Below are 24,395 nucleotides of genomic sequence, written 5' to 3' on the forward strand. Positions count from 1 at the left end.
ATAAAAAGTGTAATAAATTATTTCATTAATTTTGATTTTGATTGTGTACGAAAACACCTTGTTAGAGAAGGTAGCTTATTTGGACAATGTTAGCATTGTATAATGGTTTTGTATAGAAAATTTTGTTACTAGAATTAAAATTTCCTTAAAGATATTAATCACTAACTAAAAACACTAAATTAACAATATTCTAACTCACTATACTAAACACAAAACGTATTTTAGTGGTGTAAGATCCTGGATTCCCAATGTCGAAATTTTAATTCTTAGGATCGACACTTGTTGAAGGGACAACACGAATCTCAGAAGAGATTAGTTTCTTACCCCAAAAAATGAAAAATATACTTTTTGTAATACAAAAAACACAAATATATTATATTAGTTAATTGAATTTGAATGGATTCAATACAATTCAAACTTTTTCTATAAGTATGAACAATTTGATCACTAGCTTGTATGCCTTAAATTGAAAATTCACTTATTCTTCAAGTTTGTTTTGGTGATATGTGGTTGAATAACCATAAAGCTTATATTTAGATATCCTATTAATGATATTTAGATCTCAGATGTAGGAGAATAATCTCACATGTAATAATTTAATGATTAATAAGTATAGAATATAGGCCTAATCCTAAGTAATTTATATCCATGTTTAAAACACAAAAGGATTTGTCCAAATGAGTAGAGATGAGAGTTGTAAGGTAAATGGTTGGATATAGAATAAATTTGGGAAAGGAGTCAGAAACCAGGTCAGAGTGTTGCAGAGATACTTGAAGGTTTTATTCCAAGAAGAAATGTAAAAAGATAAAATATGAAGATGAAACAGTAGAATAGTTAACTTAAATTCTATAGAGAGTGAGGTTTAGGGAACTTGATGGTTGTATTTCTGGAAGAGATTGGGAAAAATAATGTTATACCTCATGATTGATAATCTCATGGCAAATCTAGGTAGGTTGGAAGACATCATCTCTTCACCATTCCTATTATGTTTTGTGACTTGGAAGTCATGGTTCAAATCCTGAAAACAGTCTCTTCGCCTAGTACAGTAAGATTGCATATATTTATTTGTATACTCCAGTAGGCAAGAGTCTCATACACTGGACTACCCTTTCTGCTAATCACACATATATTTGTAAGTTGACGTTTTACCAGGTTTTATTATATCTGTATCTGAAGTTTGATAATTCTAGTTTACCACTACATTGACAAGAATGGAGTTACGGATTATGGATGGCATCTCTTTACATTACTAAATTCTTGATTTTCTTAATATTAAAAATTTTTAAAAATTGTTTTGTTGGGTGCATGCTCATATAAGAGACTGTTGGAGTAAAATGCATTTCTATCATGCCAACTGCCAAGTTAGTGAAAGTTTTCAACAATTAATTCACTGTTATCTTAGAGATGCAATGAGTTTAAGTGTGATACATGTGTAAGGGAATTGTATGCTTAATATCTTGAAAATTATCTATATTACATTTTGGAGGTTGAAATAATGATAATGCCAAAGGAAAATGTAGATTTCACTAAATAGTTGATACAACATATAAATATGCTTTTTGAGTGCACATTCAATTTGGTGTATTATTAAAAAAATGCTTATTATTCACTTTTTTTAACCATCATACAATTGTTTTATTGTAAAAGATGATAGTATTTTGTTGAAATATTCCTAGGGTGGTTGACACTTCGACAGATTTCTGCCCCTATCGGTGTATCTTAGATCTTTCTCCTTATCTTTTTTCCTTTCCGATGTACCAAAAAAATATATCTCCCAGTCAACACAACTGTTGTTTATTCTCCTTTCTTTGCTATTTCTCTTTAACTTGTAATGTTATAAAACCCATTCCAATAAATAAATACAACCTATTCCTAATACTATGTTGATTTGGAACGTTTCTAAGCAATTGTTCCAAACTTCATTATAACATAGGGAAGTAGTGCAAGGTATAGATGACTGAAACAAGGGTGAACATGATTCAACCAAATGCAGTAGAAGATAAGTTAAAACAATGTATGTACAAACTTTGTTCCTTTTCTATCATTATTACCATCCCAACATTTAAAAAAACATAGATTGACACTCAATGTTATTTAACATAATGGTGTACAGCAACTGTAACATCCTCTGGCCATGTTCAATATTGTGTAATGAGGCAATACACAAGGCTTCTTCTGCTTTTGGTGAGATGGTGCCACAGTAGTACTCGATGGCAAGGACATAAGCTGTAGGTACTTACAAGGTACAATAAAGCTTACAATTTACAAGCAGTCAAGATACATGTAGTTTCTGCGTCGATTGTATTGAAGAAGACTTCCATAGGTACGATCCCAGACACCAATGAAAAGTGATTCTGTGTCAGGGCTAAATGATACACCAGAGATCTCCCCGAAAAAATCGATCTCCTGCTCCTTCTCAAACCCATGCTTTGCATCATAGACATGGACAAAGTCAGCTGGCTCAGCCATTGCCATGAACTGCCCGTCAGATGTGAAACGTATTGAACGTATAGCTCCAAGGTTTCCCTTAAGGACAGCAACAGACTGAGACAAGTTTCTAACATCCCAAACACGACATGTTTTGTCTTGGTTCCCAGTGGCAAAAGTGTGCCCATCAGGATGCCATGCAGATGCGAAAGAGTAATCCAAGTGGCCGCATAAAGATGTGATAGTCTACATTGACAATCAAAGTTCAAATTAGATGTTCATAGTTCTTCCACACTTGGAAGTTGCCACATCCACCCCCACCCTATTTTAAAAAGAAATATGCAACCAACAATTTGTAACATAGAGAAAGCAGCCAACCTTTCCAGTTTGTGAATCCACCAGTAGCCCTTCTGGGTTGTCTCCAACAATAGCAATCATTTTGCTATCCGGGCTCAATGAAGTATGCTGTAGACAGAAAGGGCGAAAACTCATTATAAATTCCGTTACTAGTAGCAGTGCGCTCACGATACATGTGCAAAGAAAAAATAAAAAAAATAAAAAAAATAAAAAAAATAAACAATTAACACACTTATTGTCAAAATCTATCTGCTATTGTTAATTCTATCTCCTTTTTTAAACTTTAACCATAAGTTGTAACTTTCCCATTATGCTACTATTTTGTATTTGTAGGATGTTTCTTAAATATAGATGTGAGTGTGAAAGTGAAACTAGGATACTAGATTAAACTACAGTCAGTTTGCCAGGAAGTCGGTAGACAATGAAGCATATAAAACCATCAAAAACAGAAAAAGAATGAAAAAACAGTAAACAACATTCCAAAAAAACTGAATTTCGGTAAATTTTCAGGAAAAGAAACTTGATTCAAGGACCATAAGGATGACATTTTTGTTTCGTAATAAAATTACTAAAGACGGAACTCTTTTTGTTGTTTGGCTAAACACTTCAAGTCAACTTAAAAAAGTGATTTCAATCCCTAGACAATTTAAAGAGTCGGGTGATCATAATGCTACACAATTAAAATGCTTAATGCTAGACCAAAAAAATTGAAATACAACAGAAAAGGTGGGAGTATATAATTCAAATCACACTGCAGTTAAGCATTGCTTCTTGAAAAGACAGAATTCTGTACTTCCCTTTTTCCCTATCTTCTCATTCTCTTGTATATTGAAGTAGTGGAAAATAATAAACTCATGTTGATTCTAAATTTGCCACGAACTATCGCTCAGCTCTAGCAAGACTTCCAGGTGTATTATTTCAAACATGGAAAGTACTTACATTTACTGGCCAGGGGAAGCAGAAATGTTTTGAAAGCTGAAACCTCTCCAAATCGAAGTCTCTAACTCCACCGTCATTATTTGAGGCCATAAAATGAACAGCTCCACTGGCAGATTAATTGCAAGTTAGTAAGCAGCTATAGGTGAGGGTTGTTGTTACCACTAGTGAACATCAGATCAGCAATTTAGGACACAACAAAATCATAGAAAAGGAAAGCAAACAGAGAATAAGGACCTTGGATGCTCATAAATCTCAACAGCATTTGTGATAGCATTATCCTCATAAGTAGTTCTGGAGCAAAAGCTAACCCCGGGTCGATCTAAGTACTGCAAGACATTATGTATGTGCCATCAATTGAGAAGAAAATATTGAAGTACTTCACATTGTTTCAATTCATTAATCAGTAAATTTTCAATTAATTATAGAAAGGAATAAGCTCTCTGTCATCTAAAAAACAAGGTGAACATCTATGTATTAATAAAAGAGCATAAAAGCCCATAAACTAATTTGTGCCACAAAAAGCAGGAAAAAAGACAATATTGTGCACAATACATTTCATTGACCATGTTTCATAAAAAACTACATCTATTAAAAAATGTTGAGTAAAAATTAAAAAAAATACTTATCATTCCAGAGAGGAAAAGTATTACACAATAAATACCTTGCAAATAAGTTCCCCTTGAAAGCCACCTGCAATCAACAGCTTATCCCGAACAGCCAGTGTACTGATTTGTGTCTGAGTGAACCCTTCCAAGAGACTTCCAGGATGTTTCTATTTGCATTATACACTTTTAAATCTCACATGCCCTTTCAGAATGATGCTTTCAACAACAGAACAGTGTAAACATGATTACTTACCTCACATGGGGCTACATGTCCTTGTACATTCAGAACTTCAGATCTCTTGGAATTTAATGAAGACCAATGAACAATTGAGTAATGTGAAACAAGATATACATCATGCTTTGATGTTGACCAAACCAAGTTCCTCAACTGCAAATGACAAATTACAATTTCACATTAGTGTTACTTCAAATTATTGGCAACAACTTCATAATCCAAGTGTCAAGAAGTAGGAAAACATAAAGCTAAATCCCATAAAACACAACTACTTATCACACAGGTATGCATTCAGGCACATATCTTTCCACAAGAGACAAGATAACATGGAGTGTAAACCAAACAGATGTTATCATGTATCCACATGTGATTTAAGGTAAAGGAACTATATTAACATACTTGGAAATGAAGTATCGTCGACTTCACAGATCTAGTGTTTTGCCAGAAATCATAATACATTCCCCCTTTCTTTGTTGGTTTGCACTCCTGTAGACAATAGAGGGAGAGGGAATCACAAGGTCAAAGATCACAAAATCAATGCTCAAATACTTCGAAAGTCTAAACAAGACATAGTTTACCTTCTCTGATCGTTCCCCTGATTGTGGTATATTTTCATAATTCTTGTACTGCTCTAGTCTAGTTTGTCTATACTTCTCGCGACTAATGCTCAGTCTATCCCAAGGTATTCCTTGGATATCCTTACCCCTCCTAGCTTCTGAAGCAGTGGTATCTGTTATCCGGTTTTCCTGCAGAACCCAAAGCCCCACATCAAGAAAAAGTGCAAGCAGATGTAAAGATTACATTAATGGAAAAACTGTAGGAATTTGCAATTGAGGGACTTTGCTAAACATTGAGGGACTTTGCAATTGGAATTAACAAACAATCCCACAAAATAAGTTCAAATGATATCAGAAGTTTTGTTTATGATTCGAAACAAACCAAAGGGTCATATTCATCATCGTCATCATCAGAATCCGATTCTCCAAATGCCCTGCCACGGAAATATATATCATCTTCCACGTCTGCCATTTCATTATCGTCGGCATTAGCAGCATATTCCATTTCATCTCCTTGGTTCTCAGACATGTTTCTCGATGCTGTTGAAGCCTAATACCTAGTAGTACATAAAGGAAGTAGGCTACAATGAGTTTTATAAATACATTAAGTGAGAGGAAATAAACATAAAATTCATGATCTATACACTAGAGATACTATGTTTACAGTGTGAGGCTAAGGAATATAACATCCATAAACATCAAATTCTGTATGAGCTTCAAGCTATAGGTACTAAACTTGTTATTTTTATAGATAAAAGTCTTCCAGGTAGAGATATTTAGCAGTATGGTGAACTATAACCAAACCCTAAAACTAAATACTTCTCTTTTAATTTATTAAAAAAACATGTAATCTAATTTGGACTCAAAACCTAAACAGAATCCCAATAACTCAATAAGCAAAAACTAGCAAAAATTGAGACAAATAGCATCAATTTGGACAAATTTAAGTTACACAGGAAAATTATCTGAGCATCTAGATACATGACAAAAAAGAAATCTATTTCCCTCATAAATTACAAAATTGATAAGAATATTTTACATGGTCTCATGAAACAAAACTCCAAAACAAAAAACAATTTTTTTAACAATAGTAGTTAAACAAAAGGATACCGACCCAGAAACGAATTTGCAGCACATGCGTAGACAAAATTGTAAAAACGCAAACTTGAAGAGAGAAATAGGTTAATTGAATTAAGAAAACATAAAGGGGTTGAAGTAATTGCAATTGATAGCAGAATAATATGAAAAGGGGTTAATGGGCATGATAAAATCCTGACCTTGCAATTGTTCTGTTTAATTTAGGGTTTGGTGAATAATGAAAATGGGGAAATGAGAAGTTGTATGTCGGTGATAAGGACCTGAATCTTATATGCGCGTATACGAATGAATAAGCAACTTTGCACAACAGAAGAAATATATATATATATATATATATATAGAGAGAGAGAGAGAGAGAGAGAGTAGATTTGTCCGTAACCGCAACTTCCTTTCCTTTCTCTATGTGATTTATTATATGATTATATGATACATAAATCACGGATTAGTGGTTTCTGTCAGATTCCTTTATTTACTACTAAATTATACTCTCATGTTTAATTTTTTGTTGCTACTAAATTGTATCAAGTACCCGCGTGACTATTCATATTAACAAGTGTCGCTCTAAAGAATTGAATCATTAATATTTTAGTTAGTATGAGGATCTAGCATAACCTTATACTACTATATCATAATATTTGTTGGTACTTTGATGTTTATTTAATGCGAGGATCCACTTACTAGGAGTAAGTTTAAAAAACTTATTTCACATCTTAGTCATCAATTTTAGGGAAATTTAATGGTTTATATCTACTCACTAATTAAACATATTGAATTTCCTTATAATTGATGGTTAAGATGTGAAATAAGTTTTTTAAACTTACTAGAGTGAGTGAATCTCTAATTTAATTATATTATTTATCATATGTTCTATTTAAAATGTTATACTTCTGTGCATGTCAAAGGTTCTATTCATATCAACATTTGTTCGAAAAGAATAATTACACATTTTAAAAGAAAATAATTCCTTAATTATAAAGTGAAAAATATTCTTGATTGTAACAAAAAGAATAATTAAACATTGTTACTCTATTTAATGTGTATATAGATTAAGGATAAATTGTATGATAGGTATAAAGAAATGAGCAACAATTTATATAATTTCAGTGATTGTGTGTGTAATAATATCTCTAATATTATGGAAATGTATCCATGAGGTCCCATGTTGGTAGCTAAGCAATGAGTATTAAAAGATTACCTTTCTTTCTTTGGTTTTACTTTTACAATTTAATATTTATGAGTTAACCATATAAGAATTTTACAATCTCAATACATCTAATAGTTACTTTATTAAAAGAGAAAAAAATGTATATACTAATTGTATAAGAGAAAAAAGATGTATACATCAAATAATTACTTTATTTAAAGAGAAAAGGATGTATAAGTTGATAGTATAATAATTATTTTATTCAAAGAGAAAATATGTATATAATGATAGATGAATGATACATTAACTATGTATAAAATGAACTAACTATCATTAACTATTTGAAAAAGAGTGTAATATTTATGTACTAATATTTATGTACTATCAAATAGTTAATGATGAAAAAAAAAAAACACCAAAAAAATAGTTAATGATGATTTAATACAATGTAACCGGCTCTTACAATTCATAAATATTAAACTTCTAGTTTTATTCAAATTTACATTTAACAAACATTTACAAGTTACAATGACAAATGTTAATTTGTGGTGACATTATTGCATAAGGTAAATTAATTCAGCCTCTTACATAAATGTTGACTGAGCTTAAAATTGTCCAATAATGTTATTCTCAGAAATGAAATTTACACTTAACTCCCTAAGATATAACAAAATATGTAATATTCCATTTTATGAATGCTTTGTATCTCCATTTATCTTCCTTCATTCCACACCATATGCGAAATTTAGTTTTTTTGTTTCCCACATGTATCCTTCTACGACAATCATGTAATAGGTGCATGAGACTAACTCTTCAGGCGGACATTTTTCTATCCACAAGACTCGAACTCAAGACATTACTTAAGAAGAACTAAACATGTACTACTTGAACCAATGCATAATGTAAGTTTAGTTTACTAACAAACAAGGATGTTTAAAATACACACCACAATTAGGACAAATAAAAATTACTCTCACCATCTCTATGTTCCAAAAGAAACAAGTTCTTAGTTATGGACCAAACACATCTTTTATGATCATGTGATGATGTAAAATGTTGAGATGATACCTCAAACAAGGGAAGTTCCTATTTGAAATCCTTAACTCAAACCGTCTATACATTTTTGTGATATGTTTTAATTGAAATTATGCAGAAAATTAAAAACTTGAGCTTCAAAATTCGATTGAAGATACAAAATATCAACTTTTTGGTACATTTGAAGAGAAAATAATTCTACATGAACATAAAGTTTCCTTCACTCCGTTCATGCCATTTTCAACCCTTTCCTCAACTTAAAGTTTCAAATTTTATGCTTTTTTATGAAGTGGGGGACTTTCTTATTGAAGAATTTGGATAAATGGTAAGTTTCTGTTCTGTGCAATTTCAAGGTTTATTCGTGTTTAAAGTTTCACACTTCATCTTTTATTATTATTTATTTATTGAGTGAAGTGGCAATGTTTTCATTTAAGATTTGGAATGAAAATGGAAAGAATGTTATTTATTGTAGGTGGGAAAAATGGTGGGTTTTCATGTTTTTTTTTTGCAATCTCAAACATTGTTGATGTTTAAAGTCTCAAACTTTAGTAGTTCACATGTGAATAATTCCACATGTTTTGTTGTGCTGCACTACTATGTTATTCTGAGAACATGTTTTAAAGGCTCTTAGGGATGAGCCTGCTTTATGTAGTTAGCCTTTTGAGATTCTAAGTTGATTTCTGTTGTTGCAGTGATGCAGCACGAACTTAATGTATCCATCATATCTCTAGTTTCTATTCAATTGCCGCAACGGATGGACAAACGGCGGAGCACCTTTGAAAGATTAGAGGGCAACTCAGTGTACAAGGCTTTTACCCAGTGTGGTTTGTCGGTCTGAGGAGAGTAAATGTAAACAGTCTTAACTTTGCAAGCAAAGGTCACAAGGCAAGCAACCTTACCTTTGCACCGAGCCAAACAACTTCGAAAAGGTTATTCGTAAATAGTATACTAGACTAATGCCTTTCAATAATTTTCCTGTTAGTAAGCCTAAAACCTGTGGATACAAACAATGTGACTAATCAATACTTTAGTTTATGCTATAATTGAGAAATAACATGTTGATCTCAAATATGGAAAACCAGTGGAGTAACATTTCCATTTTCTTGCACTCCACTTGTGGTGAACTTTTTGATGCTGTGTTTTGAACCTTTTCAACACTGTCAATTGAAATGGCACTCTATTTTTGCTTCTCTTCTCTGGAGTAGATTTTGTTTCCATTAGCGATGTTTAATAAAGGCATGAGACTTTTCGTAACAACTTAAGCTTTTAAGAGAGTTGTGTAGTGGAAGCAGTGGAAGGTTTTCACTTAATTCTATATTATCCTCCAGAAGGAAAAATTATTCAGTTTTCAACTAGAAAAAAGATCTGTATCTAACTTAGTATCTTGCATGCATTTGATGCAGCAGGGTTTGGTTGGTGGAAGCTTCAAGGCATAGCAAAACCAAGCAGCTAGCTAGTTAAGATTTTCCTTATGCAGGTTTATCCTATAAATAGATGCACCCAATAGAAAGTTTGGAAGGATCATTACTTCTTCAATGAATCCAAAAAGGCTCACTTACGTTAGGGCTGGCAGAGCTGTAACTTCGGAAAGCATAACGGAGGGAAGATGTACAACGAAACACATATGTAGAAAGCCTCGGTCAGACCTATTTAATTTTGCTACCAATGAATTGTTTCCACGAAGAGACTCGAGATGATGCATTTTTTAGGATAATGTGCATGGTCTCAATCCTTCATATGATGCTATTGTAGAGCACAAATGTTCATTGAAGTGAACTTGTGCTGTTCTGTGGTTGTTGGTTGATTCAGGTTGAACCCAACTTCAGGTTTCCATATAATAAAAAATGATTCTGTAATCTGTATAACATGTGCAGCAGAAAAGATAACCTGCTATTGGTAAAAACTATGAATGAACTATTTCTAACTTCTAAGTGCAACAATGTTATTGTTATAGTGCAAAAAACCATGGCTTAAATTTTAGATCAAAGTGCTAGATTTTGACTCTTGTTTCTGAAACCAACTAGTGCAATTTTACACATGTGTAGTTTAATATACTAATTACCTCAAATGATTAGGCTTGTGTTTCAAACTAACTAGACTTTGCTTCATTTGCCTGTATTACTGCTATTACTGGTTGGAGGAAAAGTGTGTGGCAAGAGGGTCTAAAATTAAGTCAAGTCCTTGAATCAGTAATTTCTGAAATTAAGAACTTGAAGTTTAACAATTGCAACTATAGAATAATCATGTATTGAAAACAAAGATTCCATTATGACAGGAAAGTCATTTTTCCAAGATAATGGGAAATACAACTCTACATGTTATTGTTACATAGGTATGTCAGGAGTTTGATGCCTTACTTTAGGGAAGGTTTTACCTATACATTCCCATTTGAGGGTTAATGTCACATTTATGTATTTGATGATATTGGTCAAAGATAATATTAAAAGAGTGGATCCACTTATTTTAATAGTAAGTTTTTTTAAACTTATTCCTCATTCTAGCCATCAATTCTAATTCTAGCGAAATCCAATAGTTTGAACTGATAAGTAGATATAAACCATTAAATATCTATAAAATTGATGGCTATGATGAAGAGTAAATAAACACTTCCCAAAACCCAAGTACATCTAATATCACTCTTAAGTCATATAAGGATGACACCACGTCTTGAACTAAAACCTTAAGGCATTAGTTTCATAGACCTTTCTTTCTTATAAACTCTTTCATTCATCCTGGCATATCCAATGCGAGACTTCACACTTGAATAAACCCAACACTCTTGTAGTAAGTAATTCCCTCCCCATATTAAAATATCAAGTTGGAACATGAGCCTCTCTTATTGTAAAGAACATTTAGACAACATTCACCAACCTAGACCCATAAGTCTCCCATTGGCTTCTATATATCTGAAGTACCAACTATTTTTATCTAACTTGTTTTTATAATAGGGAGGACCCTAATATGTATTTTTTCATGCATATGATCATCACATATAGAAGTGTATGACATACTAATATTTCTAAGGGATATTTTGATTCAATATAATATATATGCACCATGTAAATATTTATATAATTTGTATTATTTTTTAGTTAAGAATCAATGTTGATTAAATATGACTAAGGATAAGGATAGGCTGTGCAACTTAAAAAATTACATACAATGTTTCATATTAGTATGTATGATATACTAATGTTTTTATGACATGTGCCTTGTGTACCTTCCTAAACAGTTAAAAGAATAAATATTGGGTGGTTAAAAAAAGGTTGTAAAGTTGTTAACTTCTGTAACATTCTGAACCAATGAAACAGAATCTCACATGAATCTAATTAAAAATCAAAGAATCCCAAAATAAAAAAACAAGAGTTATTGCAAAAAAGACAGCATTTTTGAGGAAAATTCCAGCTGTCTGCTTCATCTATTATGTCTGTCTCACCATTCTTCTCTATCCTTCATCTTTTCTTCATTCTCTATAACCCCAAAGAACAATAACAACCAACAGAAACAACACCAAAGTCTCTGTTCAATTCTGTTATATCATTCATTTTTTTCACCTTAGCTTACTATTCAAACCACCATTTTGTTCCTGCTTCTGGGGTCACACCCTCTTTTCCATTCTGGTAAAGTTGTTTTCTTTTTCATCTTCTCTTTCCATTTTCATGCTATGTTCTTCCTTTTGTTATGAAAATCAGATTCATGGACATTGTGCATTGTTATTATTATTCAGGACATTAAAATGTTTCATTTTGAATTTAGGATATGGCTAATGATGAATTGTTGCTCTTTTTCTTTGTCTTGTTGTATCCCTTATTCTTAATTAAGTTAAGCTTTTACCATTTTCTACATTTTTTTCACCCATTTTATCCTCATTTGGGACTATTTCATTGAATTCACGCGTACTCATAAAACCAAGTTTGAACTTTTTTTACCATGAATGAAGTTGCTGAAATAACGGTAGAAAAAAAGTTAACTTTTTTGTGTGGGGTTAAAACTTTTGGCCTACTGCTCCTTTTCTATGGTTCTTCTAGATGCAGCTTTTGCAAAATTTTGAGGGCATTTTGATTTTGATCTGGAAGTGCTTTTACTTTATTGATCTCAAACATGATTACTTGGCACCAGCATTGTAATAAATTTGACAGATTTTTTTTTTGGTTTTGAGTTTCACAGTGTTTGCTTTTTTATTCAAAATGTCACCTTTTTAATAAGTAGGTAGTTAATGTTGTTTTTTCTTACAGGAATTGGGCCTTAATAGCTTTTGCTGAAATTAGTTTTACTTAATTAATGTTACGGCTTCCAAATTCATAAAATTCTTTCTATATTAGGAGGATTTGAGATTAGTTGCAGTTCAAACAGCTTTCATTTGTTTTGATAGATGGGGGATAATTGACTTTGAGCTTCTCAGAGACTTTGCTGTACGTGTAGTCTGAAGCGGAGCTGCTCTGAGCAACATTTAAAGAAGGATGATTGAGCAATTCATCAATTTCGTTATTCGGCCTCCCAGGTATCATTTTTTGCTGTACTGGTTCGTGTGGCTTGGCACTAGTTTATTTGCACTCCAAACTTGTCAAATAACTAGATTTTGAATGCTACTATATTGTCAATGAGGACTGGAATGTTCAAGCTAGTAGATTCATCCTTTTGTTTGATTGAAATACCCTTTTCACTGCATTGTGTTCAAATGGACATGTCTGACTTCAATTACCGCTGTTTCTGAATTTTGTTTTCTTATATTCAACTATTGCAAATAACTAAGTACCCCTGCATTCATTGATCATCAACTTTTGGTTACCTTTTCTCAAGCGAATCAGATTACAGATTCAGTGTATCTACTTTGTTGCATATATACAGGGCTGAGTACAATCCAGATCAGTATCTATGGGAAAAGGAATTCACCCTCGCTGGAAAAAGATACCAAAGACAGGATTTGGAGGCAAGTATGGACATATTTTGTTATATGCAATTATTATTGTCTGTTTTTAGAAGCTACTTGATGGTTACAATTGTTTTTGGAAGCTTGATTATCTCTTTCTTTTTAATATTGCAGCTCAAGAATGCCAGAGGCCATACCTTACAGTGTAGTCATTATCTCCCATCACCACTCCCCGAAGATGCTTCTCTTCCTTGTGTTATATATTGCCACGGAAATAGGTATTTCAATTTCTATGGATACTGCTGTTGCCGATCATGAAGGATTATTCTATATTGTTCTGGTTTTGAATTACAATTACAACATAGCATACACATTCCATTCTTCTCATTTTTGATATGTGTGTATATGTACAATGTTGCAGTGGATGTCGGGTCGATGCCAACGAAGCTGCTGTTCTTCTTCTTCCATCAAATATTACTGTTTTTACTCTTGACTTCTCGGGGTCAGGCTTATCCGATGGAGACCATGTCAGCCTTGGTTGGCATGAAGTAAGTAGACTTTTCTGCACACACACACATTAAATTAGTTTCCGGGTATTAACTTGAGTTCCTGCATATTTCTTCTTTTATGAAGCTACTCATGCTTGTCATTTTCCCCATAATGTTTTATCAAGTTTAATGTTTCCTGTTACTTCTTTATATATGAGAAACTTGTAAACTCTTTTTATCTGTGAACAGAAAGAGGATCTCAAGATGGTGGTGTCACATTTAAGAAGCAACAAGCAAGTATCCCGAATAGGTCTCTGGGGGCGATCGATGGGTGCTGTTACTAGGTATTACATCTTCCAATTAACTTGCTTGATTTATGTAAGAAATTCTGCGCTTTAATACTTTAATTCTACGATTGGTTTTACATAAACACAGAAAGAAAACAATCCTCAATGAAAGGAGATATTAAAAAAGTTGAGAATTTGAAGGAAGGGAGATAAGGAACTGAAATATGATATATATATATATATATATATATATATATAGTCATTAACTGTCCATGTATGAGAATCTATACTGTAATTGACTATTCACTATGCTTTGGTGTGATGTAGCCTTCTTTATGGAGCTGAAGACCCATCTATTGCTTGTATGGTGTTAGACAGTGCCTTCTCAAACTTATATGTTCTGATGATGGAGCTTGCTGATTTAAATAACATTCGGCTTCCGAAGTTCACTGTACTCTCTCTCTCTCTCTCTCTCTCTCTGTGTGTGTGTACATAGGACTTTAGATGGTGCATTCCTATAGCAAATGCACAACTAAAAATGAAAAAGAGGGTATCTAATTCTCTATATGGTTCCCTCATAACTGTCATGTGACGACATGAGTGATGAACTTGTAGCGAGTCATATCTGCCACTGTTGGTGCATCATCAATCTGAAAATTCTCTGGTTCCTTACCTTTTAGCTGCTTTTTTTATTTGGAAAATTGAAGTTATGAAAGCTTTGGATTTACTTACATGGATATTTTTTGCATTAATTATTATGGGCATTTCGAGAATTGTTTTGAAGGGGTTCCGGGTTTATTAATCAACAACAATGCTGTTAATTGATGCAATTATTGGGGAAATAGCTGTAGTTTGAAGTAGCAAGTGAAAACCATATATATTGTTTTACACTTCTTAGTCTTATTTATGCATTAGGTTTGAAAATGTTTTTTGGTTTTTTATTTTTCTTCTAGAGCATTTATATCTGCTTTTATAGAGCTTTTATATCTGCTTTCTTGTCTTGGTTGGCATTGGTTAGTTTGCATTTATGATTATTCCCCCTTTATGCTGTTGAACAACATGGATGTAGAACAAATGTTTTGGATTTTCTTCCGGACTATTGTATTTTGGAATTTTTGTTTGTTATCAAGTCTGAGGTTTGCGGAATTTGGTCCACAATTAGGTTAAAATGGTGGTACACTACATGCGGCGGGTTATTGAGAAGAAGGCAAAGTTTGATATCATGGATCTAAACTGTTTGCAGGTATGATATTATCTTTCCACTTTTGAAATTGTAGAGTTATTAATGTAAACTTCATTTATGATGTATATTTTGACTTCGAAATCTTTGTAGCATTCATTTTCTGTCTAAACAAATTGTTGAGTTATTTCCTTTCCATGTATATATCTTTAATTAATGCTTTTAAAGCTTGCAGGTTGCACCCAAGACATTCATTCCTGTGTTATTTGGACATGCTAATGATGACCAATTTGTTCAGCCCCACCACACAGATCTCATCTCCGAATCTTACGCAGTATTATTTTAAACCTTAAAAAATCTTATCAATGCTATTTGGATACTTTTACGTTGCCGAAATATCTAACTTCGTGTCTAAATTTGTAGGGGGATAAAAATATCATAAAATTTGATGGCGATCACAACTCCTCTCGACCACAGTCCTTTTATGATTCAGTTTCCATTTTCTTCTACAATGTCCTTCGCCCTCCTCGCATTTCTAAAGCTCGGAAGCTTGAGAAATATTACAGTTTGGGGAGTTCGAGAATTGGTTCTGATGAGGTAATTAGAATATGGAATTCCATCTTGATCTCTTGCTCGTTTAAACACTGTCTTTGGTATATTTGTCCCCTTTTACTACTTTACTGGCAATATTGATGATTCCACTCAAGTGCCGGCTGCACGTTAAGAGAAGCTGCCTCTGCAAGAAATATTCCTGAGTTTAGAGTTTGCCCGAAGAATGCAACTTCTGAACTCAGAATGATAGACCAGCAAGCTTAAATTGACAATATATCAAAAAAAAAATTGAAAAAGAAAATGAAAGGAGATACATGATAAAAATTAGTTTAAAATGCCAATTTCAATTCCACTTTGAGGAATATTATCATAAAAATTATTATGTCGTTATCCGTGCTCATTGATTCATCTTAACCATGTTGGTGTTATTTGGATAGTAGACACTGATTGCTCTTGCTTCCATGATAGAGTCTATTATACGAGATACTGGCAAGCCTGCAGCCTGCCACTACTGGTGCAGCTAGTTCATCTTCTGCTCTTCCAAGCGTTTTGACCAAAGCACCAATTAGCAAACTTCTTCCTGTAGTTGCTCCGGTGACTCCTGCGGTATGGTGCCTCTTTCCATCTGTCCATGCTATTTTCTTCTGAAACCTTGATTTTCAAATCATTAATTTCTTATGATGCAGGAGTCCGTGATCAAAGGAGACACAATGCATGGCTATGATGAACCTGCATATTCTAAGGTGATTTTATCGAGTACCATCTCTGGAATTGAGTAATAGTCGTAGTAATTGTTTACTGTCGACTTGGTGATTTTGACTTGTTTCTCTGCAGATCTTGGCTCATTTTATATCTCTGTCCTGAAAATGACTTTTAATGATTTTGCAGAATGAACCAAATGGCCTGACTGAAGAATGTTACTCGTGTGCTAGCTCAACTAGAGAAAATTGGGACAGATGTTCTTCTTTAGCGCTCAGTGATGAAGAATCTTTCCCAGATTTTCAGGGTGATGATAACAATTCTGAGGTCTCTCTCTCTCTATATATATCTTTATATCACACATTAACACACACATTGACTTCATGTTCCTGGAATACCTACATTTACTTAGTATCATGTGCTTTATGCGAATAATATCAAAATATTATCTCTAGGTATTTGAAACACCTCTTGGAAGTATGAGAGAACAGTCGTCAGACCGAAAAGAAGACATAAAGAATCAAAAGAAGCAAGCAAAGAAGGTTAAATCTGACAGATTTGAGAGGCTGGAGTCCTTCAGTCGACGTCTTCGGCATTGCCTTCTAAAGGGATCCGCCCATCGAAGACACAAGTCCTTGTCTTGACTGATGTTGTATCATATAGTTCATTTAATCTAACACTAATTGTTTTGACAACATTAATGTTTTATATAGGCAGTCCTTGAAATTCAACATGTTTGTAGGTGGAAATTCAACATGTGTACTTTTACCTTCATGTTTCTCTCTATCTTCACGTTTTCATTGTGACATGAATATGATGAAGTGACTCACCTTATTGCCAGTGTTGTGATTTCTACTTACAGTGCTTGTTTTGTTGTGTTGCTGGTTAGCACTATTAATTTACTATCAAACACTTCAAGTAATTTTGTAACTATTTCCTTCTTAATTGTCCAATCCATTGTAATGGACAATGTGACAATAAATAAAAACTTAAGCAAGTAATTAAGGTTTGAATCAGTTGTTTCATTAGTATAATAAACAGCAACCATTGGCTGAACATCATAAAGAGCCTTGCTTTTCTTTTTCCATTTCATTGAGCTTTGTTAAAATCTAAAAAAAGTTGACCAAAGAACATTAGGCTTAGGCCACAGAAATGGCAGAACCAATCAGAATATGCATTTGGTTTGCATAATAGGCTGTCAATTTTCACATGTAACTTATAGAATGCAACTTGTTCATTTCAATGTCAGATATTGTAACTATATATGGATATGATACAAAATCATCTGCCATATTTACCATGCACACACCTAGACATTACAAATTCGAACATATCTTTTAAATAGAGTCAAATTTGGATATCTCATCCATTAAAATATACCCCAATGCATACCTTAGAGCAGTGAACTGTTACTAAGTATCTGCACAATTCTTTGTCTAAACAAAGATATCATATCAGCCTCAGTCATAGTTACCATTCAGTCAAGAAGCTTTCTATTAATCCAATTCAAACCATTCAGTCAAGTAATGACTAATGAACTGAAAACTAAGAAACTAAGGAATCTATGAAGAACAGGTTCCTTTATCTATTAAGAAATATATTAAACACAGAAAAACTAAAATGAATCCTAGTGCACAAGCTACATATTACACCAAATCACATTACTTCTCCAACCCCTCGCCGCTTCTGCCAGATATACCCCTCAATGAAGGGTCAAATTGCTCTTGGCAAAGGAAAACAGTGTTTGCCTGCTGGTATGATGACATGCTTGACTCCAGTATCTGATGTGGAAGCACCATTTCCGGTTTAGAATATACTGCTTCCTCCATGCTTATCCTTTGCTTCTTGGTTGATCTCTCGCCTTTAGGGCTCTCAGCCGGGGAACCAACATTGCAGCCAGAATCAGGAGTCAATGGTTCATGGTGAGATGAAAAAGATTCGATTGAGAGACTCTTTGCCGGGGCACGCTCTTTGGCAGCCTTTTCCGGGTCAGGAGTTGCCGGGTCAGTCTTGTTATCATGTTCTTGGTACATTCCACCTTGAGCTGAAGCTGTAACCCCAGAGCCAGGTGCATCTGAAAGAACCCCACTGAGTCGTTGTTGCTCTTCAATTATCTTTTTCAAGTATTTACCCTGAGCTTCGATCCGAAGTTGTAGCTGTCTCTGCACCTGTTTCATATTAAAATAATTTACAAGTCTGGCATTTTATTACTAATCATCATTCTGCAAATCCTGCCTTTTATTGATTCAAAACTATGAAAGTTCAAAGGAGAAAGCACATTCCATTTGTATGTGAAAGCAACCACAAAGGTCGTGGATATTCCTCTGCATTCACATTTCCGTGGCAAGCATATGTAACTTCCAAAATTTGGAAATTATGTCTATGGTTATAATCAATATATTTTGACTAACAGATAATTACTACGCAACACTGTCCTAAAACAATGGCCTTTCCCACTGCATAACTTGTTCAAGTAACTTTATCCACCCCCCCTATAATTATGTAAGTGGAGTATATTTAAAAACTTGTATTTGGAAACATTATAAGTGCGTACATGTAATGTATTTTCTTGTATATCATGGGATATGGCTTGGGCTACTAAGCGGAGGTTATTATGATCAAAACTTTAATTGGTATCAACATTAGCCATTGAAATTCCATCATGACATAAACACCTAGGATGATAAAAGTTAAACTTTAATGATTTATGTTATAAAACCAATTTGTGCAATTGGCATAAATCAAAAGAGACCAATCTCATCTCTTCATCTTGCATGATTAAACGTCATCGCAATCATAAATAATACAATCACCATAAATGATACAATCTGCTAATATAAATCATTAAATCAGTTCAACGAGGAAAATTACCTCCAATTGTTCATGTAGTCGCTTCTGCACCTCCATTTGAAGCTTTAGTGCTTCAGTAATCTGCATGCCACTGCAGACAGACAAAACCGTTAATAACTTCAGGCATTTAGACCACTGGAAGTTATCAAACAACCGAGATCTTTGAGTCACTGAACATGAAAATTTAAAATAAATATTCAGTTTTGTTAATTATGGTGTAAATTTAACTCCAAGATGTAAAAACAATTAAAACTAGTAACAGGAACAGAAACTTTTTATCATAAGCTTCCATCAACTTGCATAAGTACAAAAACCCAAAAGCAAAAATAGCCAGCTATACTCACGGTGAACCATCAAGGTTGGATAGCATATCCCCCATTTCTTTCTTGTCAGCATTTTTTCCTTCTATCAAGAATTTAAGAAGTTATCACAGTCAAATATATGGGATAATACAAAATTACAGAGTAAAATGAATATGCTTACCGAACTAAGAACAATATTCAATAAACCCTAAATATTATGTGCATGAGCATTTGAAACAGCGAAAATCAGATAAACATACCTTCGGATGAGGAATCAGGTAGGTATTTTGCTAGACGGTATTTCTGCATGCAACAGAAAAGTAGAGTGAAAAAAGATCAATGAAAGGAAATAACATTCAGTAAGGAAGACTTATAATGCATATTACCTGTAAATGGCTTTTGACGTGATAAATAGTTAAGCCTTGCACACCCATAACTCTGAGGACCCCTTTTGGTGTGGCACCTGGGAAAAAGCACAGTTAAAGATTTTTAGTGCTTCTATCTATGGAATGTAAAAAAACATGCATAGAAGCTTGACAAGTTTTTAATCCAACATTAGGATATCTAGCTAGCATAAGTATTACATGTCTGAAAACATAACTAATATTCTTTACATGCCATTTTAACATTATCTCATGAATTTCATACAAAGAAAATTCTCATCCGATCTCCCTATGAGATACAGTTTTGCACGAAAAATAATTACTCAAGTACAAACACATGTTCAGGAAGAGAGAGCGAGAGAAAGATTACTAAAACTGTAAACATTCACAGGTGATATAATGTTTTAATAGTTGAGATCTGCAGTAACATATGTAAAACTGATGAGAACTGGGCATTACATTTTATTATGTGCTACACAAACTAGCAATCACATTTTACTAAATGAAGTCTTGTTTTATGTTCGGGTACAATCATAGAGAACAAGAAAACCCAGTTAAAGTTAACCAAAAAGGATATAATACTCACGATCTGGCCCACCAAGTTGTGCCACAGCATCCACGAAGCGTTCATGTAGCTCATGTGTCCAACGTAAACGTTGCTTTGAGGACACATTAGGGCTGTTGGTGTTGTTTCCTCCATTGCCAGGATCCATAGTGCTGCCACCACAATCTATTAGCTGATCATGAACTAATGAATTGCTTCCAATTAGACTTTGACTATGAAAGTTCTTTGGATGATACATTTTTCATTTATCTGACAGCAAACGAAGTAAATGAAGTAATGAACAGAATATCATATCAAAATTAATACTAATGTCTTGAACTTAACTTCATATTGAAAGTGGTTAATGAAGAAATGTAGGGTCAATCAGACTTGCACGCAAACAGACACACAAATACATTGTTCCTCAAGATAGGAATACCGCCAAAGTGGGTTCTGGAATGAGACCCAACCTGACTCGATCCACCAAAGTAGTAGGGTTCGGTTGCTAAAAAAGCAGCCCACGAGGACCTTAGATGATACGAACTGGCTCACTTAAACCTCATATTAAGTGGTTTCAAGCCATGTTGGCTCACATGTTGGAGAACTAAATTTATATAAAGAAAAAGTACAGAAATAAATAACCGGAGCGCGTGGTATCTAATCCCTGCTCTTTTCACTTCACTTTCTCTGTTGCTATCAGCAAAAGAATTATTGGACTCTTTCTTCTTTTTGGGTGAGAAAGCTTCACATGTCACTTTCCCTTGCTGTTGTAGATCTCTTGAGTTGCTTGGAGACAGAAGTAGGCTTTAGTCGATTCAAACAAATTTATTGGCTTGAACTAGTAGTACATTGAAGATGGTGCATTTACTTTTTCTTCCAGTCATACCATAATGAGTTTTGGAGTTCTATTAATGGTTTTAAATTGCATATACTATTATATTGCATTTACTGAAATTGCAGACAATGGCGATTAAATGTGGTTAGATACGGCTGTAATTGCAAAGAGATGCAATTGTGGAGACTACCAATACCAAAATATTACGGCCAGAAATTACTGTCATGGACCACAATTTAAACCTGCTATACAATCAAATTTTGTCCTCTCTGGATTTTTTATGATCTCTTCTAAATACTTAGGTATATGTCATTCCAGCGGAAAGCATCTTTCCATTGGAAGCTATTATAATGCTTTGTGGTGCTACAAATGTTGTCTTGAAGTAAATTTGAAGAGCTTGCCAGGACTGAGTAGTCTCACGCCTAGATCTTTTTAAAATTTTCAAAGAAAAAACAGGTGGGCCAACCAACTTAACTCACCAACTCATCGGGATTGGACAAAATTTGGCTTGCCACTGATGGTCGGCCAACACAGCCCAACTGACTTTGTGATCAACCTGTGGTGAGCCAAGCAGGTTAACCCGGTTTGAACACTCTATTACTTTTCAGATTGCCACTAACAAAAATTACACAATCCATCATTTAGTACTGTAAAAAACTTAAAAAAATACTCCAAGAAAACCAATGGATCATTTGGTCAAACTTTATAGGACCTTAAACAACCTATAAATTTCCACAAACAGCAGAGTAGGCCAGTGGCAAAGCATCACAAATGAAGGACCAAATGTATGCTCATTCATTTTCTGGTAAAGGTTCATCCTTCACCATTTTTCAGTTCAGTTAAATTTCTAGGAGAAACTCAGGCCTCATAGAACAATGGCACACTTTATGTGTCTAGTTGTCCACAAAACTTAAGCCAAGTGGTCTTTTCTCTTTTTCCCTGCTAAGTAATTTTAGTTTCAGAACAAGGTTAACTTTTTTTGTGTTTTTATTCGACCATAGCAGTCTATAAAAGGACTGTATCTGCAGAAATTATATCAAATGGCATTTAGCTTCCTAAGATATCTTATAGAAGGTCATTTTTCTACAATTTTGATATGCAATGATGTACAATAAAAGGTTGCATTGATTTGAATTCCAAATCTGGGACCAAGATGAAGGAGTACCGAGCAACAAGAATTTTGGAATCAAGTATGTTGCTCCCCGAGTAGAAATCTGTAATAAGCTCTCTCAAATTGCATAACATTATACTAGTACTTCTACAGAACCCATACAAGGAGAAACCGGCTTAATTTGAGGTAATCATTCTTCCCCACCATAGATATCTCAGATACCCCACCTAAAAGAACAACTTACAAATTTGTATGAACACAAAATAATATTAGAAATTAAATAAAGTTTATTTGTCATTATGGTCAATAGGTCACAAATATACCATTCCTATATGTAACAGTGGAACTCATTCTCATTCAATACAACACCATCAGCAAAATGTGAGAAACAGTGTTAAAAGTTGTCCACAAAAAACAGTGTTAAAAGTTGTCCACAAAAAACAGTGTTAAAGTTTCAACACTTCATACATGGAGAAGAGGATAAACCAAAGAGTTAAGATTATGATTAGAAAAATGAAATAAATAACTAGAAGTAGCAATTAACCAATTATGGTTCTAGCCCAACAAAACAACGAACCCAACAACTTCGTAAAAGCTGAAAATTTTACATCTTTGAGACACACGGTGAGAAATGTGGAATTTCCCATCACTATGCACAAAACTTTACAAGTTGGGTCAATAGAAAAGTTGAAGTCAAAGCTTGAAAACAAAAACTTTAAGGTGATGCAGAGAGGATAACATCACTGAGATGAAGCTCAAAGAAAAAGTAGTCAAAAGGGTCACACAAAATCAAAACACAAAAACAAACAAATGAATGAAAATGCAGAAGGTTGAGACTTGAGAGAGAAAATGAGAAAGAAAGTGAGGAATGAATGAAAAACGAAATTGAAAGTGAAAAGAAAGAGAAATAGAAAAACATACCCAGATCTACAAATTCCAATGAAATTTCACACCCTTCAATATAGGAACAGTGTAGTTCTTCTACCTTTGTCTTTGTCTCTGTTCTTTCTGCACTGATTCCTCTAATCACCTTATTTTCTTTCTTCTTTCTGTTATGTTCATTCTTATATATATATTTTTTATAAATTGAAAATAAAGCTAAAAAACAAAAAACAAAAAAACATGTTTCTCTCTTTTTCTCATCCTATCAAAATTGGAATAGGGATAATGTTAAGGTGGCAATAGTAATATTTTTTCTAACTAAATAAAATGTTTTATTTTTCTTTAGCAAATATAATATTTTGTTGGAATGGTGGTTTGACATGTTATATATTAAATAATAAAAAAGTTAGACGGCTAATTTTATATTTTCGTATCATTTTTCTTAAATAAATTTATCATTACCACTATTAACTTTTATGGTTTTATTAAACTTAATGTTTGCTGAAAATAAGGAATAAAAATTGGATAAGTTTTTTAAATTTGCTCGTCATCCTAACCATTAATTCTAGGGAATAGTTTGAATTAGTGAGTAAATCTAAATCATTAAATATCTATAGAATTGATGACTAGGATGAAGAATAAGTTTTAAAAACTTACTATTAGACTAAGTGGATCTCGCCTCTTATAATATAGGACATTATGTTTAACATTATTTAATACTCCTACTAGGGATTTGGATGAAGAAATAAATGCTCTACTTTAGTATGAGAGTAGAGTTGAGAAAATTGTTCTAAAGCAAGTGTTGGGTTCAAAGCTAATCTTAACATAACTTGAGTTATTATACTTATAATTATGAAATAGAAAATACTCCTATCTTAGCAATATTATGAGCAACTCTTCAATTTATGGTTAATTTGGGAGTTGGATTTTAGAGGGGAAGGCTTGGAAGCCATAAAATATACTTGTGAGATGACTCTCAAACCTTCCTTTTCCCTTCCTTTCCCTCTAAAATCTA

General features: G+C 33.4%; 3 protein-coding genes across 8 annotated transcripts; 1 reads left to right on the forward strand and 2 right to left on the reverse strand.

Annotated features, from left to right (window-relative positions):
- On the reverse strand, window positions 2,001-6,545 carry LOC109330180 (uncharacterized WD repeat-containing protein C2A9.03-like). 3 transcript variants are annotated; one of them, XM_019564246.1, is made up of 10 exons: window positions 6,398-6,545; window positions 5,503-5,677; window positions 5,142-5,309; window positions 4,963-5,049; window positions 4,582-4,716; window positions 4,385-4,495; window positions 3,958-4,049; window positions 3,724-3,829; window positions 2,806-2,892; window positions 2,001-2,673 (listed from the first exon to the last, which is right to left on the reverse strand). In XM_019564246.1, exons 2-10 carry the CDS (start codon window positions 5,647-5,649, stop codon window positions 2,263-2,265), a joined length of 1,344 nt encoding a protein of 447 aa, XP_019419791.1. In that variant the 5' UTR covers window positions 5,650-5,677; window positions 6,398-6,545; the 3' UTR covers window positions 2,001-2,262. The 3 variants fall into 3 exon arrangements, with proteins under 3 accessions (XP_019419791.1, XP_019419792.1, XP_019419793.1); XM_019564247.1 differs by lacking the exon at window positions 6,398-6,545 and adding an exon at window positions 6,238-6,364 and having other exon boundaries at window positions 5,503-5,684; XM_019564248.1 differs by lacking the exon at window positions 6,398-6,545 and adding an exon at window positions 6,235-6,364.
- Window positions 11,869-17,334, forward strand: LOC109330383. 2 transcript variants are annotated; one of them, XM_019564567.1, is made up of 14 exons: window positions 11,869-12,017; window positions 12,751-12,898; window positions 13,246-13,327; window positions 13,442-13,545; window positions 13,689-13,815; window positions 14,005-14,099; window positions 14,370-14,493; window positions 15,205-15,285; window positions 15,458-15,556; window positions 15,646-15,819; window positions 16,243-16,380; window positions 16,461-16,517; window positions 16,663-16,800; window positions 16,929-17,334. In XM_019564567.1, the coding sequence occupies exons 2-14, from the start codon at window positions 12,858-12,860 to the stop codon at window positions 17,115-17,117; spliced, it is 1,449 nt and encodes a 482-aa protein (XP_019420112.1). In that variant the 5' UTR covers window positions 11,869-12,017; window positions 12,751-12,857; the 3' UTR covers window positions 17,118-17,334. The 2 variants fall into 2 exon arrangements, with proteins under 2 accessions (XP_019420112.1, XP_019420111.1); XM_019564566.1 differs by having other exon boundaries at window positions 12,770-12,898.
- LOC109329800 (myb family transcription factor PHL7-like) lies at window positions 17,921-23,556 on the reverse strand. 3 transcript variants are annotated; one of them, XM_019563628.1, is made up of 8 exons: window positions 23,420-23,540; window positions 22,553-22,601; window positions 20,595-20,822; window positions 20,012-20,088; window positions 19,886-19,928; window positions 19,668-19,728; window positions 19,345-19,414; window positions 17,921-18,641 (listed from the first exon to the last, which is right to left on the reverse strand). In XM_019563628.1, the coding sequence occupies exons 3-8, from the start codon at window positions 20,809-20,811 to the stop codon at window positions 18,135-18,137; spliced, it is 975 nt and encodes a 324-aa protein (XP_019419173.1). In that variant the 5' UTR covers window positions 20,812-20,822; window positions 22,553-22,601; window positions 23,420-23,540; the 3' UTR covers window positions 17,921-18,134. The 3 variants fall into 3 exon arrangements, with proteins under 3 accessions (XP_019419173.1, XP_019419172.1, XP_019419174.1); XM_019563627.1 differs by lacking the exon at window positions 22,553-22,601 and having other exon boundaries at window positions 23,420-23,556; XM_019563629.1 differs by lacking the exons at window positions 22,553-22,601; window positions 23,420-23,540 and adding an exon at window positions 21,215-21,317 and having other exon boundaries at window positions 17,928-18,641.

Source organism: Lupinus angustifolius, chromosome LG16 (assembly GCF_001865875.1).
Source record: "Lupinus angustifolius cultivar Tanjil chromosome LG16, LupAngTanjil_v1.0, whole genome shotgun sequence".
Lineage (NCBI taxonomy): Eukaryota > Viridiplantae > Streptophyta > Magnoliopsida > Fabales > Fabaceae > Lupinus > Lupinus angustifolius.

Bases quoted from the DNA above. Each gene is read 5' to 3' on its own strand.
- LOC109330180 (XM_019564246.1), bottom strand. From the start codon at position 5,649: ATGTCTGAGAACCAAGGAGATGAAATGGAATATGCTGCTAATGCCGAC. The intron at 4,717-4,962 runs GTATGTTAATAT...TGTCATTTGCAG, and splicing joins CGACGATACTTCATTTCCAA to TTGAGGAACTTGGTTTGGTC. The intron at 2,674-2,805 runs GTTGGCTGCTTT...TTGTCAATGTAG, and splicing joins TGGATTCACAAACTGGAAAG to ACTATCACATCTTTATGCGG.
- LOC109330383 (XM_019564567.1), top strand. From the start codon at position 12,858: ATGATTGAGCAATTCATCAATTTCGTTATTCGGCCTCCCAG. The intron at 14,100-14,369 runs GTATTACATCTT...GGTGTGATGTAG, and splicing joins TCGATGGGTGCTGTTACTAG to CCTTCTTTATGGAGCTGAAG. The intron at 15,557-15,645 runs GTATTATTTTAA...CTAAATTTGTAG, and splicing joins TCATCTCCGAATCTTACGCA to GGGGATAAAAATATCATAAA.
- LOC109329800 (XM_019563627.1), bottom strand. From the start codon at position 20,811: ATGTATCATCCAAAGAACTTTCATAGTCAAAGTCTAATTGGAAGCAAT. The intron at 19,929-20,011 runs GTAATATGCATT...TGTTGCATGCAG, and splicing joins ACGTCAAAAGCCATTTACAG to AAATACCGTCTAGCAAAATA. The intron at 18,642-19,344 runs GTAATTTTCCTC...AATATGAAACAG, and splicing joins GACTACATGAACAATTGGAG to GTGCAGAGACAGCTACAACT.